Below are 18,310 nucleotides of genomic sequence, written 5' to 3'. Positions count from 1 at the left end.
AGGCAAGGCCTCTCTCTGTAGTTTTTTTCTTTGTATTGCTTATCTTAATTATGTTATATTGACTCTCAGCCACTGAGTACTTTGACATAACACCTCATTGCCGATGATGCAAGTCGTAATATGTCAATTAGGCACCCAGCCTATGATTTTAAACCTGAAAAATGTAAATAGTTGCTTACAACTTCCAGTTTCGGTTAATTGCTCTCTGGGGCATAATTACTAAACTGTAAAGAAATTGTAAGAGGCCGGAAAAGTTAGACTCAATTCCTTTTCAGTTGTTACTATATTGATGCTCAAACCATGTGTAAGGGGAGATCACACTATCCAAAATCTTCTTGATATGCACAGTCTCCCGTACTTTCCAGCTTTGGTATGGGCAAGCAGGAGCCAGGGAACACATTGGGGCATACCATGGCCCCCTAGCGGCCATATTGAGGATTGCGGGCGATCACTTAGAATACTTCCAGTGTGCTTTACCCTTTATTTCCCCATGTAAAAAGGCTCTCTTCTCTCCCATACAGAAATCCAGCTGTCCTGCCCTAACCCCAATTTGAGGAGCATCTCATTTCTCCTGAAGAAACAGACATAATTTCTGAATTAGGAATCAAGAGTTTCATTCATCGAATAATCTCTATTCCCCCTCCCCTTTTCTACCAGAACTCTGTTGCACTTAAACCGGATAGGATATGACTATTAATTTATAGACTTTAAATCTTTCCTTGATGGAATGGCTACAGAATATTAACAAGTAGAGTATTTACTGAAAGGAAAGACTGTTTTTCCCCAGGTATGCTGTCAAAAGGGGAAAGGGATGTCTTATATTTACATACAGGTTACAGTTATGTCCAGGGCTTTTTTTCTGGGAAAAGAGGTGGTGGAACTCAGGACTGCACAATGACGTCACTTTGGGTCAGCTGGAACAAGGGGGGAGTTTTTTAAAGTTTAAACCGCCCTTGGCAAAAATGGTCACATGGCCGGTGGCCCCACCTCCTGATCTCCAGACAGAGGGCAATCTAAACTCCCCTCTGTCTGGAGATCAGGGGGTGGGGCCACCGGCCATGTGACCATTTTCAAGAGGTGCCGGAACTCCGTTCCACCGCATTCCCCCTGAAAAAAAGGGCTGGTTATGTCCCATAACATTTTTTTGTATGTATAACATTTTTAAGGGATGATCTTACATTTGGGGTTGTCTTCCTTTCAAGTAAATACAGTATCTATTATGGCCAACAGCAAATTTTTAACCCATATGTTAATCAAATGAATTGATCAGCTAGGAAATCCTTAGCTCAGGCTTTGTCTCATTTGAAAACTCACCTCGTAAACTTAGAAAAACCACAGTGATATCAAGGATTGTGAGGTTAACTGAGATAGTGTATGTATGGTGCATTGAATACATTAAGATGCTGTAAATACACACTCATATATTCTGAGTAGGAGCATCTGGATCTATTCCACTAGCAGAAGTGCTTTCTGGTAGTAGAAAGACTCTTCCCCGGACAGCCAGTTTGGTATAGTAGTTAAGAGTGGCAGGACTCTAATCTGGAGAGCCGGGTTTGATTCCCCAGTCCTCCACTTGAAGCCAGCTGGGTGTCCTTGGGTCAGTCACAGCTCTCTCAGAGCTCTCTCAGCCCCACTCACCTCACAGGGTGATTGTTTTGGAGATAACACACTTTGTAAACCATTCTGAGTAGGTATTAAGTTATCCTGAAGGGTGGTATATAAATTGAATGTTATTATTATTGTTGTGGTAGTTATTGTTATTGTTATGCATCTTGAATGTTATGCTATCTGAGAGGGTATAATTATTCAAGGATACTTCAGAAAATGGTCTTTTAAAAGGTGTGGTTTAAAAACTTGCAGTCTTTGAACAAGTGTGGCATTAAGGCTTACACTTCTTCATCAAGAGCCAGCCCCTATGAGGAGCTAATTCAGGAATGTCGGTCACCCTTTAAATACCTCCTATGTGTTTCCTCTGCTTTTTCAAGGGACCATGGCCAAGAGAGTAGCCATCGTTGGGGCGGGTGTGAGTGGACTGGCCTCTATCAAGTGCTGCCTGGAAGAGGGGTTGGAGCCCACCTGCTTTGAGAGGACCAGTGACATCGGGGGAGTGTGGAGGTACACGGTGAGCTGGAATGGCAGGCGTCCCCTGCACTGTCTCTGAGCCCGTTGACCCCTGGTGGCATATCTGGGGGAGGGCAAATGGGGCTGCAGGGGGAGGGGTTAAGTTGTGCAAGCGCCATCCTGCTTGCCCTGGAGAGTGCAAAAATTCAGATTTGAAAATCGAGTCGCAGTTTCATGTTCAAACATTTGCATGGCAACATTTGAAATGTTGGCTGTTTTTTTAAATGCTTGTGATTATTTTTCCAGCTGTACTCCAGAGCAAATGTATTTAGACCGACTTTAACGGAACATATGTAAACGGCAACAGAACAACACATATTTTCCAGCTTCAATACACAGAACGATGTATCATTTATTTATTTATTTATTTATTTATTATTTTATTTACTTATGTCATTTATAGTCTGCCTTTCTCACTGAGACTCAAGGTGGATTACATAGTGTGAGATTAGTACAATCAGTAGCAAGGACAAGTGCAGACATTTCCATACAGTGTCAAGGACATTTCCATAAACAATGTCAAAGGGTAAATGAATACAAGTTTACAAGGACATAGCATTAGCAAGGATCCAATACGGAGTTGAAGAATTGCTGAAACAGAACATAATCAATTCTAGGATGACATTAGACAACATGAAGCACAAGTAGTACATAGGAGTACATATTTAAAGCAACAGATAATATGGAAGGCAACGTAGTGGTAAAGTCTATGGTCCCTAACTCATTAGCGAAGCATTTGAGAGTTGAGACCCCTCCCTATAATACTTCACTCCAATCTGAGTAAATAGCCTTTTTGAATAATTCTGTTTTGCACCATTTGCCGAAAGCCAGGAGAGTGAGGGCTCTCCTGACCTCCTCAGGCAGACCGTTCCATAGGGTGGGGGCCACCACAGAGAAAGCCCGTGTGTAGGTTGCTGTTGATTTTGCCCATGTGCAGGCTGGCACCTGCAAGAGACCCTATTCGGATGAACGAAGCTGCCACGGAGGGACATAAGGAGTGAGGCGATCTTGTAGGTATGCTGGGCCAAGGCCATGAAGAGCTTTGTATGTAATTGAGCACAGTAACTGATAGGTGTGACTATAGGATGGGAGTGATGTTCATGCTCCTGCACACTCCTACTAACAGTCAAGCTGCAGCATTTTGCTCCAATTGGAGCCTCCTAGTTAACTTAGATGGGAGACCAATGTATAGAGCATTACAATAGTTAAGTTTTGATGTTACCATAACATGGATCCAGGTGGCCAGGTTGGCACTGTCAAGATAAGAAGCCATCTTCCAGGCTAGTTTTTCTAGTAGTAGCACTGGATCCAGTATAATCTTTAGGCTCTTAACCGAGTTTGCAAGCGTCAGATGAACTCCATCGAAAGTGAGGAGTAAGTCTTTCAAGATCTCTAACTTCCCAACAAGCATCACTTCAGCCTTGTCTGGGTTCAATTTCAATTTGTTATTTTTCAGCCATTTCACCATGGCTGTCAGGCAGCGATCTAAGATTTCTACTGCATCCTGTGGGGACCTGGATAGCGAGATATAGAGTTGAGTGTCATCTGAATATTGATGACATCCAGCTCCATAGCTGCGAATGAGTTCTCCTAAAGGTTTTACGTAGAGGTTGAATAACATGGGAGATAAGATTGCGCTCTGAGGAACCCCCACAAGATAGTTCCCATTCTGGAGATAGCTGATCTCCGATGGCAACCCTTTGAGTCTGTTCCATGAGAAAAGATTTAAACCAGTCCAGGGCACATCCTCTGATGCCCATTTCTGTTTCTAGATGCCTCAACAGGATGGCATGGTCTACTGTGTCAAAGGCTGCAGATAGATCTGGGAGGAGCAATAAGGAGGCATGGCCTTTGTCTATATTCAGATGGAGATCATCTACTAATGCTTCTAGAGGCGTCTCTGTCCCATGTCCTGGTCTGAATCCAGACTGAAAAGGGTCTAGCGCACTAGAGTTTTCCAAGAAGATCTAGAGTTGGTCAGCTACTGCTCTCTCAATCACTTTGCCCAGAAAGGGCAGATTAGAGACTGGATGATAATTGGCCACATCAGTTTTGTCTAGGGATTTTTTTTTTAATTAGTGGATGGAAAACTGTCTGTGTGGCCGGGAGAAGGTGCCCTGAGTTAGTAATTGATTTACAATAGATCTCAGTGGTTCACTTATGTGATCTTTACTTGTTTTTAACAGCCAAGATGGGCAATGATCAGGTGCATAAGTAGTGGATTTCATAGAGGCCAGGATCGTGTTAAGGTCTGTCATTGTAATTGGTTCAAAATTCACACAAAATGGCAATGACATTTATCAAGATGATTGGGTGTCGTATGCTTTCCTGGTATGTAAAATGAGAATGCTAAATCATAATGACTGAAACCATCATTTGTTGGGCTCCTGTGTGGATGTTAAAAGCCACCCCAAAGTAGGCCATCCATAAATAAATGTCTCTACATAATTGGAGATTGCAGGTGTGGGGAAAAATATGACTTTGGAAATTAACCAAAAACGGGGGTAGGGGGGGCAGCTTGAGGAGAACTGAAGATGTCCCAGGAACGCAGAACTCTGAGAACACCTCAGTTTTATTCAAAGAGGAAAAACAGGGGGAAGAGAAGCCAGTCTCTCAAGGCCCTGAGCTTAGAGAATCCTGGTGGGGAGGGCATTTTTCAAGTGGGGAACATCCAAATTGTTCTTTCTCCCATAGTAGCTAGTGGGCCCCAGCTTTATTCAATGATAAATAGATCAGCCCCAATTTTTTTTTGTAAAAGCAGCGAAATTAGACCATTGAGAAGATCCTAACCTATTTGGGGGACTCCCTCTAGATATGCAGAAAAGTGTCTTTATAAGTTAATCAAAAGAGAAAAAAAAAGATTTTGTTGGTTTGTTATCCTGTCTTTGTCCAAAGAGTTCATGGTGTTTTATATGGTATTTTCCTCCCCCCCCTCAATTTAATCTCACCACAATTCTGCAAACTAGTTAAAGCTGAGAGTCAGTGGGGTGAATCTACTGCGAGGGGAAGAGTGCTCAAGCAAACAAACTTTGCTGGTACTCAAGCTTTTTGAAGGGAAGGAGGGGGGGGATAGACTTACGAGGTAATTCCAAGCTACTCTCCCCCTTCCTGACATAAAATACAGGAATCCTACTATATAATTCCCTTAGCATCTATCCGACGACTCACATTGATGCTGCTGCACCTGCGCGGGGCGCACAAACATAAAAGGGTGCCAGGAAAGGCCGCCAATGGAGGGTGCGGGCTCGGTAGCGCAGCTGGAGGAAGAGGGCGGCGCAGGAAGAGCGACACGCTCAAGCCCCGGTGGAGCCGGGAGATGGCGAAGCGCCCGTCCCCCTCGGAGCTCCACTGAGCCATGCCGCACCGCGCCACTCTCAGCGGGGCCTGGGCAGGCAAAACGCCCATCGCCCTCGGAGCCCTGCCGAGCCACGCCACACTGCTCTTGGTGGGCAAGGCCGGATCTTGGGGGGGGGGCAGGGGGGTTGCCTGCCCTGGGCGCCATCAAAGAGGGGGCGGCAAATGGGCAAAGAGAAGAATCCGAGTTCTCCTTCCCAGCAAACAGCCGCTCGTGCCCAGCTCTCCCTCTTGTTTTTTTTTCTGCCTCAACTCTCAAGAGCAAAGCACACCAAACGGTGGGACAGCCAGCAGAAGGCATGTGTGTGTGAAGGGGGGGGGGAAGGGGAAGGGCTCCACTGCCACCCCCCCCCCCAGGCCCCGGCAGCCAGCAGCTGCCTCCATTTGCTCCATCAAAGAGAGAGCGGCCTGTGCGCCGGCAAGGAGGGGGATCTGCATTCGCCTCTCTTCCCAGCAAATAGGCGCTTGTGCCTGGCTCACTCGCTTTTTTCCTGTCTCTGCATGTGCGCGCTGCTGCCTGGGATGAGAAGAGCTTGAAGTGCCACCGCGCCAAAAGGTGCGCATGGAGGGGGAGGGGGGCTCCTCCATCACCCCACCAGCTGGCAGGCACCATTCTATTTGCTGTATTTGCTTAGAGATCAGCACAGAGGGAGATGATCAAACCAAGGCAGGAAGGTAGGGGCGTGGGATACTAATACTAATATACTTTATACTTTTAAATTTAATTATTCCACATAGCACACTTCTATATGCTAAGTTGTTAAATCAATAAAATAAGACATGATTTGTCAGGAAAGTAAGTTAATGAATTGCATACATATCAGTTTCCCCCCAAACTTCCCAGGTTATGTAGCAAAAAAAAAAAAAAAAGGAGGGGGGAGCTTTTTCCTATGGCTTCAAAACTTGTGGAAATTTTACACCACTAGTAAGAACAGTCCTTAGCATCCAGCCTTATGGTATGGTGGTTGCCAGCTTCCAGGCTGGAAATCTCCCAGAATTAGATCTGATCTCCAGCCAAAAGAGATTATCTCAGGTCAGCAATGTATCAGGAGTGTTTGTCAAGACTGGCTATATTGTCTATTGAAAGTGGTGTGGCAAATACCATAAATTATGATGATGCTGTGAGAAGTTTTGCAGGAAAAAAAGCCAGAAAAGTTCACTTTTAGTTGAAGTTAAGTAGTTATCTGCATTTTCTCCTAAGGACATGATGCCCTAGCAAGAGAGTTTACTTTTCATATATCTCTACTTTGCATCTGCTGTGGATTCTTTTGGGTGTTAGAAACTTGCCTTGGCTAACCAATAAATGTTATTTTTCTAGAATTAAGAATTTGAATCTATTTTCTTTATTTGGGTAGTGGGCTTCCATTGTTGGATTTTAAATTTCCCCTGTCATTGTGAGTTCCCTACCACATTTGTCTTACTGGAACATTGACAGCTTGAGCTCGCAATAGCTCTTGTTTTAGGAGAGCCCACCCTTCGCTTGCTCCTCTCCCTTCCAGTATTTTTTGCCATGGAATGACTCTCATCAGGCCTCTGAGTTCCTTAAACTCTGTCTTCCTAATATCTAACATGCATGTCTGCCTATGAACTCTCTTGGCTCCCTACAACAAAAGGAATTCTAGGAGGAATGCTTAGCTAATGATGGATAAGATAATGTAAAGTTGTTATTATTAACAATTCATAGAAGTCAAGACAATTTATTCGGTGGTTTAAGAGTTGTTTATTATATATCTATATTAAAACATTGATCATATATGTATATATAAAGAAAAAATATAAGGGGGTGCCATTTTTCACTTTTGCCCCCCCTCAAAAAATATGTAGATCCGACCCTGTTGGCGGGGCCCGGGCAGGCAAAGCACCCGTCCCCCTCGGAGCCCCACCATGCCGCTCTCACCGGGGGCCGGGCAGAGGCAAAACACCCCTCGCCCTCCGAGCCCTGCAGAGCTGCGCTGCGGGCAGGGATGGGGCAGGCGAAGCGCCTGCCGCTCTCGGAGCCCTGCTGCACCGTGCCACAGCGCTCTCAGCAGGGCCCGGGCGGGTGAAACGCCCATCCCCCTCAGAGCTGCACTGCGCCGCGGCGCTCTCAGCAGGGACAGGGCGATGGGGCATGAGCAATGCGCCCATCGCCCTGCGAGGCCCACAGGAGCTGGGCATGCAGAGGGAAGAGCGAACATGCTCTGCCCTCCCTCCTTAGCTCCACACGCTGCTTTCCAGGCCTCCCTAGACCCCTCCTGCCTTTCCACCCTCCCTAAACCACCCCTGCCCTTCCTACCTGCCATCCCGCTCCACACCCTTCCTACCTTTCCACCCTCCCTAAACCACCCCTGCCCTTCCTACCTGCCATCCCACTCCACACCCCTCCTGCCTTTCCACCCTCCACAAACACCAATTGCCTCCCTACCTGCCATCCCTCCCCAGACCTCTCCTGCTTCTCCACCCTCCCCAATCCCCCTTGCCCTTCCTACCTGCCATCCCGCCCCACAGCCCTCCTGCCTTTCCACTCTCCCTAAACCCCCATTGCTTCCTTACCTGCCATCCCTCCCCAGACCTCTCCTGCTTCTCCACCCTCCCCAATCCCCCTTGCCCTTCCTACCTGCCATCCCGCCCCACACCCTTCCTGCCCTTCCACCCTCCCCACCCCCTTGCCCTTCCTACCTGCCATCTCGCCCCACACCCTTCCTGCCTTTCCACCCTCCCCAAACCACCATTGCCTCCCTACCTGCCATCCCTCCCCAGACCCCTTCTGCTTCTCCACCCTCCCCAACCCCCCTTGCCCTTCCTACCTGCCATCCCGCCCCACAGCCCTCCTGCCTTTCCACTCTCCCCAAACCCCCATTGCCTCCCTACCTGCCATCTCTCCCCAGACCCCTCCTGCATCTCCACCCTCCCCAAACCCCCATTTGCCTCCCTACCTGTCATTCCTCCCTGCACCCCACCTGCCTCTCGGCCTTCCCCAAACCCCTATTGCCTCCCTACCTGCCAATACTCCCCAGGCCTCTTCTGCCTCTCCACCCTCCCCAAACCCCCATTGCCTCCCTACCTGCCATCCCTCCCCAGACCCCTCCTGCTTTTCACCTCTCCCCAGACCCCCCTTGCCCCCCACCTGCCAGCCCTTCCTAACCACCTCCCCCCCAGCCCTCCCCAGCTTTCTAGAGCCCGCTGTATTTATTTGCACAACGGGCTCTGTTTCTAGTCTCACATAAATTAACATTGAGCAAGTTTATACAACGGATAAAACAGGAGCTAAGACAGCAGTGGTGTTGGGACAAATAGGCAAGAATATTTTTATAAGACATCTATGAAAACCTGAGATGGCTATGAAGGCAGCAAAGAAGGATTTCTATGTGACCTTCTACTGCATCCACAAGCTCAGGCCCAGCAAAATTGTTTCAGGTGGTTCAATCCTTGGTCTCTCTATAAACAGGGAAACTGTCAAATTATGAATTTGGAAATTAGCTGTGAGCAGGGGTCATTTCCTAGAAAAAGAACAGCAGGGACTCATTAGAATATCTCATTAGCATATGCCACACCCCCTGACTTCACCAGAAGTGTGTCAGAAGGCATCATCCACCCCTCAGGCCCCTTTCCCCAAAAATCTCCAGGTATTTCCTTAAAGCAGAATGAAAGCAGCTTACCCTCCTCTGGAGAGCCAGCCCTGCTTGCTTGCTTGCTTGCATGCATGCACACACTCTCTCTCACAAGTCACAAATGAAAATAAAGCAGCAAAATGAATTCAAAGCAGCTTACGTTCCTTTAGAGCCTAGCCCCACTCGGCTTGCACTCACTCACTCATTTTCTCTATCCCTCACTCTCTCTCCCACGAGTCACAAATGAAAATAAAGCAAGCAGAGCAGAATGAATTCTAAGCAGCTTATGTTCCTCCGGAGCCCAACCCCACTTGGCTTGCACTCATTCACTCACTTTCTCTTTCTCTTTCTCTCACACAAGTCACAAATGAAAATAAAGCAGCAGAGCCTGCTGCTAAAGACGAAGACAGCCAGGAGGAAAAGGAATCACGTGGGTGGGGCCAAAACTCACGTGACTTCTTTTCAGAGCTACCGGAACACCGTTCCGGTGCGTTCCGCCTCCAAATGAGCCCTGGCTGTGAGGCTTTTGGGAGCTTTTTTGCAGGTAAAATCTTATCTCTCCACTGTGACCTGCTGGACACAGTTGACACCGTATGGGTACTGGAGGCCCCTTGGATGTCTTCTGGATTGGTATTAATGCCCACTCAGCTGGCAGGCCATTCTGCTGGTCTCCTGGTGGTGTGTGTGTGGGGGGAGAGGGGTAGTGCAATCCCCAGCCTGATTTTTCCATCAGGTGGACCACTGCCATTCTTTCATCTTCCACCTCTCAGGATGTTTGATTGGGGCTGGGAAATATGGGCCACCATCTAGAGTTGTTTTATTACTGAATATATGTTTATTTGTGGTTTTAATGCAAATTTTATCATAATTTTAATACTGATGTTATCTGCTCTGAGCCAGTTCATGGGGAAAGCAGATTATAAATCCAATCAATCAATCAATCAATCAATCAATCAATCAATCAATCAATCAATCAATCAATCAATCAATCAATCAATCAATACTTTATTTTTAATTTGCAATTAATTAGCACTTCAATAGTTTATTAACAATGTTGAACAGCAAGTGGAATTTTGTGGCCGTTTTTGCTCATTCTGCAGAGGCAACCTATCATCGCACTTCCCAAAACCTCTTCTCCCAGATCGTCTTGTACCCTGTTCTTCTTCTTGGCCTTGTGGCCTACCAGCATGAGAGTTGTGGCCCATTTGGGGTTCTATTCTTAGTGTTGCCAACGACAGGTTGGGAAATTCCTGGAGATTCTGGAGGTAGAGCCTAGGGAAGATGGGGTTCGGGAAAGGGAGGGACCTCAGCAAAGTAGAATATCATAGAATATCTTCCACAGCTGTAGTAACAACACGAGACCGAGATCTGGATGCAAAGTCTGTCCCTCCAAAGATGGAGGCGAGAGTTTTATTAGCTTGTATTCAAGAAGTCCCGGATGCCCAAATATGGTTATAGCAACAGTTACAAGTTACACATTCCATTCTCAGCCAACTAAGCAAAATATGCTGTGATCAGACTTTCGTCTTATCTAGGAAGCATAATGGAAAGAAAGGTACATCATGAGCTTCTGAGCATAGAAGAATATTACTTAGAGTGTATGGGAATGTTGTGCTCTGTGAATGATGAAAGATTTATTGTTACACATTTAAACTACTCCCTGAGTCTTCCCGTGTGGCATGCCAACTGACCAGGAGATCAGGAATGTAGAAATGTAAAGAGCAATTAATGGAGGCTGTGTGGCATGCCTACTCCAGCCTACATTTCACTCTTTTTTATTTATTTAATTAAAGTGGTAACAAAGGGGCATTCTCTACATCATTCCAAGAGCATTCTTCCTCCTCATCCTCATCATCAGAGGATGTAAGCCAGGAGGCTGGGACACTAGATACAGAAGTGGTAACGGAATATGCAGCAGGATGTGGTTTTGGAATTACTAAAGCAACAAGTACATTGAATACATTGAATACAACAGCATCCTACAATAAGCGCTATTAGAGCATATGCACCATATTGTACAATGGTACCTAAGAGGCCACCTGGCAGCCAGCTCCATAGAGCTGTCCACCAGGAGGGTAAAATATCTTCTTTTATGGAAGTTTGTAAGTGAGATAGTTGTTGCAGTTGCTTGCTTACAGTTTTTGAATTATCAGACAAATTAAAACAACACATATTCTTTACAGATTCACAGCTAATAGCAGCTCTATTGTCTAAAACAGCATTGCAAAGTTTTTGTTGCTCAGAATTTAGTGCTGCTAAAGCTACAGAGGTGGCATTAATAGTTTTAGCTAAGTTGCAAGCTAAGTGCCTTAAATTGTTAGCATTAAGTATAGCAAGAGCTGGAACCCCTGTTAAAGAGGCTCCTAAAGCAACAGCTTCAGCTTTATTAATAAGAAAGGTTTCTTCAGAGCATGTAGCATCAAGAGTAACAGTGATATTCACGAGAAGCAGTAAGCATGGCTTTGGAAGGTAAAGCAATAGCTAAACGACTTAGGCAGCAAAGAGAGTCAGACAAATTAGCAGGTATGTAATTAAAAGTTCTTGAACCACAGGTAAAGAACCAACCTTGGGGTAATTGGGTATATGCATATGCAAAAGAAACATTTTCTGTTTTTGAACAATTAAGAACATTTGGTCCTACAGAAAGACAATGAGGCTTGGATTTGTGCTTGGTGCAGTTCACTATTTGAGCGCAGACAGTTTGATTTTGTGATGAATTGGAAGCTACATAAGGAGTGTAAAGAGACATTGCAAACAATGGAAGTCGGGGCACAGCTGGACCCCAATCATACATTTGAGTATATTTCATGTTACTATGTTTCAAAAACATGCTTAAAGATGTGTCATTCAAAAGCAAGGCAAGAGGGGTACACACAGGAATAAGAAGCTAGCAATAAGTTCATGTCATTTGTTTGCTGCAAATAAAAGGTGGAACTGTTCATTTGTGCAGCAAGCTGTTTCCACAAATTGTATTGGAGACGTTCTTGCAGAGGCTGGACTTCAGCGTGTACAGTCATTGGTAGAAAACAGAGGAGCACACACAGAATGAGTGTAGAATTTGCAGTAATAACCGCAAAGATGGCAGCACAATTGTCCAAAGCAGCACGTCTGAGCTCTATGAGCTCAGCATTCAGGGCAGCAATTACAATAGAAGTTGCATTCATTGTCTTAGTCAGGCTGCAAGCTATTCTGCTAAGAGTTCGATGGTTCACAATGGTGAGCACTGGAAGACCAACATAGACTGCAAGAGCCAAGGCCTCTCATCACTTAGGAGATTCACTGTAGAGTCACAGCTGGAATCTAGCATAGCACTTTTCAACAGAGAAGCAATTAATCAGTAGACTCCTCAAGGCAAAAGGTGATACATTAAGTTGCGAGGACAGCACACAAGGAATGAGAAGTGAATTGGCAGTCTGAGGTTTGCTTCAGGCTGACTTTTTTCCATTTCGGGTTGGTTGCCACTTGGATGCCATGAGCTGGCTGGATACGCCTGGTAGGGACCCACAAAGGACCTGTGGATGACAAAACAGAAACATACCCTTTCCCCCAAGTTAACAGGGGGACTGGCCCCTGCCAGGTCTTATCTGGCAGGCTCCGATAGTACACCTGTGGAGTAGGTAACTGTGGTTTCTGCCAGAAATGTCTATCAACGGCAGAGGTATTTGGGGAGGCAGCAGCTTGTGGCTACGAAAAATTAAGCTGATTATACGTGAATAAACATTTATGAATTTGCTGTATTCATTCCCAGCGTTGGGACCCTCCTCCCCCTTTGTTGTAATTGTTTAGAGAGGAGGGTTTTAATAGAGCGATTAGCTTGTTTTACAATCGCCTGACCTGTAGAATTGTAAGGGATTTTATGAGTAAGAACAATGGCTGAGCCGCTTGGAAACAGTGGCTGGCAAGCTGAGAGTCAAGCAGCACCCCACCTCAGGAATGTTCACTAACTTAGCTTTGTTTGTGGGAGTGAGGAGGAGGGGGGGGTGAGAAGAAAGCAGGCTAGCTGTGCGCTGCCTGAATATGTTGAAGTGGTGATGAGAGAAATATTATCTGTGAATAAGAGTCAGAGAGGATAGCTGTGTGTAAAACCTTATAAGAGATTTGTGTGAATGAGTTTGGATGAAGTAACTTTAAGAAGTAAGAACTACTTTAATGAAACCAATATGCTTTTTGAAAAATAAACATTTAATTTTGTTTTGTTATATTCTAGAGTAGCTGTCAGTGTTATATCCCAGGAGATGGGAAAGAACATGAGAAGCAGTTTCTTCCCTCTGAGGAGTGGTCTAATGGAGAATTCTAATTCTATTTCATGAAGAATAGAGACTCCCCTTTCCATGGTGGGAATCCTTACTAGAAAACTTAAGTGGTTACATGCAAATAAGTAACACAAACAGTTGAACTTTTATTTCTTTTGACTGAAAGTAAACACTTGCTAAACAAGCTGCTTTAGAGATTTAAGCATACAGACCTATGCTGTAATTCACCTGGAGTTTCAGTGAGAAAGACAGACTAGAAATAATGTGAATAATTAAGGAACAGACAACCAATCAAACCAAAGAAGTTTTGAGGCAGATGACAGAGAGCTTTCAGAAAATTTTTAGGCTTTGTGTACTTTGATACCAGGATTTCTGTTGATCCTACAAGGCAGAAGATTTTAAGATAGAATGTCACTTATAACAGTGAAAGAAGGAGTGTAGAAGCAGAGCTATAAGATTACAATTGATAGGGGGTGCTAAATAAGCGCCAAGAAGACAGCTGATTAGTTTATAAACATAGTGTGAGTTAGAGATGAGCTTGAAGAGAATATTTAGTAATTCAGCAACCTTTGCTGTGAAACACAATAGCTCTTCTGGGAGTGGCTACTATTAGAAAAAACTGCAGCGTGCAGCGGCTGAGGAGATTCCACAAAGTTTGCAAGAGCAGTCTGGAACTGCACAGAATTACACAGGAGGTGATTTAAATCATTTTTAGGAAAAAGCAGATTTATGAACAGCAAAACATAACCAGTGTGCTCAATAGCACACTTTCGTGCTATAGCACAGAGATCAGCCATGGTATAAACATTTTTGTGAGACCCATGAGAGAGAAATACAATCATTTTACAAGAAAGACATTCCCATAGTATTCCCAGAACTCCAGTGGGAGTGTGGGGAGGATGAAAAGATGAAGGCCATCAAGTCCCACAGGGATTCTGTTAGCACACTGCTGAGCTAAAATCTTGTTTACTTGTTGTAAAGCTACCTGGGCTGGCAGGGGAGCAGTGATAAGATTGCTGGGATGTTTCGTGGTAGTAAGCGAGGAAAACACTGGACTCAACAGACTGGTAGATAAAGAAAAATAAGGTTGCACCCAATTGAGGTTGCTTAGGAGCTGCTGCAAAGCAACGAGGGTAAGCGGAGATTCAGGAGCTACAATGAGGCCATAAGATTGGAGAGACTGTGGTGGCATTGGAGAGACCCTGGTGGCAATCTGGGGTGCAGCCACCAGGATATCCTCTCTCTTAACCAGAAAAGTGTGAGACTCTTGAGAAATTGCTAAAACTCCTGTAGGAGTCTGGGGGGTAGAAAAAATGCACAAGGAAAAATCCTGAAGTCATGGAAGGAATCTGATTGACACACTGCTGAGCCAGGATGCCATTAACTGATTGTAAGACTTGAATAACATCACTTGGATGTTTTGCAGTGGTCAGTGAAGAGAACAGGAGGCTCAGGAGACTGGTAGGAAGAGCAAAAGAGGGATTGACCCAATTTAGAGTACCCAGAAGCTGTTGTAAAGCTACAAGTGTGTGTGGGGGGTTCCATTTCCAGTCGGGCTGGTAGGTCTTGGTTTTACACCTCCTCCCCCAGGATCCTGGCATTCTCCCTGAGGGAGAGCGGCAGCAAGCAAAAAGTCTTTTTTTTTTTAATTTTAATTTTTATTAAGGAAAAAAAAATACAATAAATAAAGAAATGATCGCTTTACCGTACAGTGTTATCGTAACAAAGATCATATAGCTAAACAGTGGTAGTGATAAAATTTCCAATACAACACTGTAACTAGATTGATACAATTACTACCGATATAATACTATGTTTCATTCAAAAAATTAAATTTCTGGGTTAACAATCTCATAATATGGTAGCTTTGTAATGAGTAGATTTTCCTTAGAGAGGAAATCCAGGAAAGGAAACCACTTCTCATAAAAATCTGAAGATTTGGCAGGGTTCATTTGTAACTGCATCCTATCTGTTATTTTCTCCATGATCAAATGATCCCATACCTTCATATACCACGTAGTGAGATTTGGGGGGAAATGCGATTTCCATCGTGACGCAATCGCATTTTTAGCTGCTGACAACAATATTAAAATTAAATCTTTCCTTATTTGTGGTATTGGATAGTTCCCCCAGATATTCAAAAAAATTAATTCCGGTTTAAAGGGAATTGAATAAGATGTGATTAAAAAAATTTGGTGAAAAACCGAATGCCAAAATTCTGCAACATAATTACATTTCCACCAGCAATGTGCATAAGACCCTTGTTCACCACAACGCTTCCAGCAAAGAGGGGATCTATTTGAATAGATTTTAGCCAATTTCTGTGGGGTAAAATACCATCGTTGAATAATTTTGTAAGTCTGAAGTCTTATATTAATAATTGGAGAGATAACTATTTTAGATTTCCAAATTTGTTCCCAGTCTTTATCTGAAATAGTGTTTCCACAATCTTTTTGCCATTTTTGCTGTAATATTGTGTTAAAAGATTTTATATTACAAACAAGGATATTATAAATCTTGGACAATAAGCCTTTACGAATAAACTCTGGTGCTTTTAGAATTTGCTCTAATTCCGTTTCAGAGCTTTTCATAACATCTTTAATTTTAAGTTCGCTTAATAGATAACTTAATTGAAAATATAAAAACCAAGGTATATCTCTACCGAGTTTTAACTCTAAATCAGACCTTTCCATTAAGCCATTTTTGGTAGCTATATCTAGCAGGCGTAAAGATTTAAAATGTTCCCAAGTCTTAGAGCACAAGAGGCTATATTGGATGGGAAAACTCTTATGTGATGTTATTGTTGAAAATCTAGATATTTCTGGTAATAATTTTTTTTTATATTTGTCCCAAGTTTTAATAATTGCTCTAAAGAAAATATTGTTATTAATAGAAAGTGGACGAATATTATGTTTAGACCAAATTATATCAAGTGTCGTTTTAGGATAATGCAATGCATTTAATATATTAATCCAATCGGTTGTTCCTTTCTTTTGTACTATCTGAATAATATCTACCAATCTGGAAGCGACATTATAAAGTTCCAAATCTGGATAATTAAAGCCTCCTTGCTGTGTTTGTTTTCTTAAAACTTTAAAAGCAATTCTTGGACGTTTAAATTGCCATAAAAATCGGTTTAACATGGTTTGCCATTTTTTGATTAGTTTAAGGGGAATTTCAATAGGAACTGTTCTAAAAAGAAAAAGAATTTTGGGAAAAATAAAAGATTTTATTAGGTGAAACCTTTCAAACCATGATAGTTGTTGTTTATTCCATTTATGTAAAATGTCTTTGATTTCTTTCATTTTTTGGATATGATTAACTCGAATTAATTGATTCAAATCAGAAGGGATTTGTATACCAAGATAAGAGAATTGCGAAGTAGCCCATTGATATTTATATTTTTGTTTAAGTAAATTTTGAGTTGTTCCTTCCAAATTAATGGGTAACATACTAGATTTACTCTGATTAATTAGTAATCCTGAAACTTGGCCAAATTTCGATAACTCATACTGCAGATATTGCAATGATACAAATGGTTTTGTAATATATAAAAGGATATCGTCTGCAAACAAATTTAATTTGTAAGTATTATTACTAAGGACAATACCATGAATTTGAGTGTTATTTCTTATTGCCTCTGCCAGTGGTTCTATAGCAATCACAAACAAAATAGGGGACAGTGGGCAACCTTGTCTTGTACCTCTCTGCAGTCTAATGGGTTCTGATAACATACCATTAGCTTTGATTTTAGCTTGAGGATGCGAATATATCGCCCTTATGGCTTGTAGAAAATTATTACCAAAGTTCATATGATGGAGAAGTGCTTTTAAATAAGAAATTTCCAATGAATCAAACGCTTTTTCAATATCTAATGACAAAAACAATGTTTGAGTTTGAAGCAATTTACTAAACGAAAGAATATTGAGGGCTTTATAGATATTATCAGATATATCTCTTTTGGGTATAAACCCTACTTGATCATGATGTATATAATTCCCAACAAATGAACTGAGACGTTTAGCTAATATGGACGTAAAAATCTTATAATCTACGTTTAAAAGTGATATTGGTCTATAAGAACCAGGTTGTAAGATATTTTTACCCTGTTTGGGAATCATTGTTATAGTAGCCTCTGACCAAGAATGGGGAAGTGTACCTGATTTAAATATGTTATTACACACAGACACTAATGGAGGGGTCAATATCGTTGCAAACTTCTTATAAAACTCAGATGAATAGCCATCTGGCCCTGATGCCTTATTGTTCTTTAAATTTTTAATTGAGTCTAATACTTCTGAACTAGAAATTGGATTTTCTAATATTTGACGATGTGCTTCTGTTATTTTCCTAATAGCTTTATGGTTTAACAAAAATTCTTCAATCTTTGTCTTATTGGGATTACTAGATGAATATAATTTAGAGTAAAAATCTTTAAAGACCTGCACTATTTCTGCCGGCTTAGTATGACATTGGCCAGTATCATCTTGAATAATTCTAATAGATCTTACAATCCTCTTTTCTTTTACTTTCCAAGATAAATAACGTAAAGTCCTTGGAGAATTATACCAATATTTTTGTTTTAAAAACAATAGATTTCTTTGAATCTGATTTGATTCCAAAGAATCTAACAATTTTCGTTCATTTAACAGTTGTTTGTAAATTTTCTTACTACCCCTTTCTTTATGTAGGTTTTCTAGACATTGAATTCTATTCAAGATTTCTTGTTTCTGAAGTTTTTTCTTCTTGTTTAAATATGCTGACAGAGCTATTAATTGACCTCGAATCACCACTTTAAGAGCGTCCCATACCAGATGTGGAGAGATTGTTTCAGTTTGATTTTCTACAAGATACTGATTAATATATTGTTCGATCGCTTTTACATTACTTTCATTAAATATCAAATTTTTATTAAATGTCCAGTGTCTTTCCTTTATAACATCTGTATCCATAGATAATACACATCGTACCCAAGCATGATCAGAATACTCA

The 18,310-nt window shown here is 42.6% G+C and overlaps 1 protein-coding gene across 1 annotated transcript in view; it reads left to right on the top strand.

Moving 5' to 3' along the window:
- The first annotated feature begins 1,987 nt into the window (after positions 1-1,987).
- The window catches only part of LOC129330179 (flavin-containing monooxygenase 1-like), a 40,026-nt gene continuing 23,703 nt past the window's right edge, over positions 1,988-18,310 (top strand). Inside the window, exon 1 of the mRNA XM_054980156.1 lies at positions 1,988-2,122. Within this exon, the coding sequence (XP_054836131.1) occupies positions 1,991-2,122 (132 nt within the window). The 5' untranslated portion in view covers positions 1,988-1,990. The remainder of the gene's footprint in view (positions 2,123-18,310) is intronic.

This window comes from Eublepharis macularius, chromosome 5 (genome assembly GCF_028583425.1).
Source record: "Eublepharis macularius isolate TG4126 chromosome 5, MPM_Emac_v1.0, whole genome shotgun sequence".
In the NCBI taxonomy this organism is placed as follows: Eukaryota; Metazoa; Chordata; class Lepidosauria; order Squamata; family Eublepharidae; genus Eublepharis; species Eublepharis macularius.
Note: the sequence above shows the minus strand (reverse complement) of the source record. Positions and strands in the feature narration are given on the sequence as shown.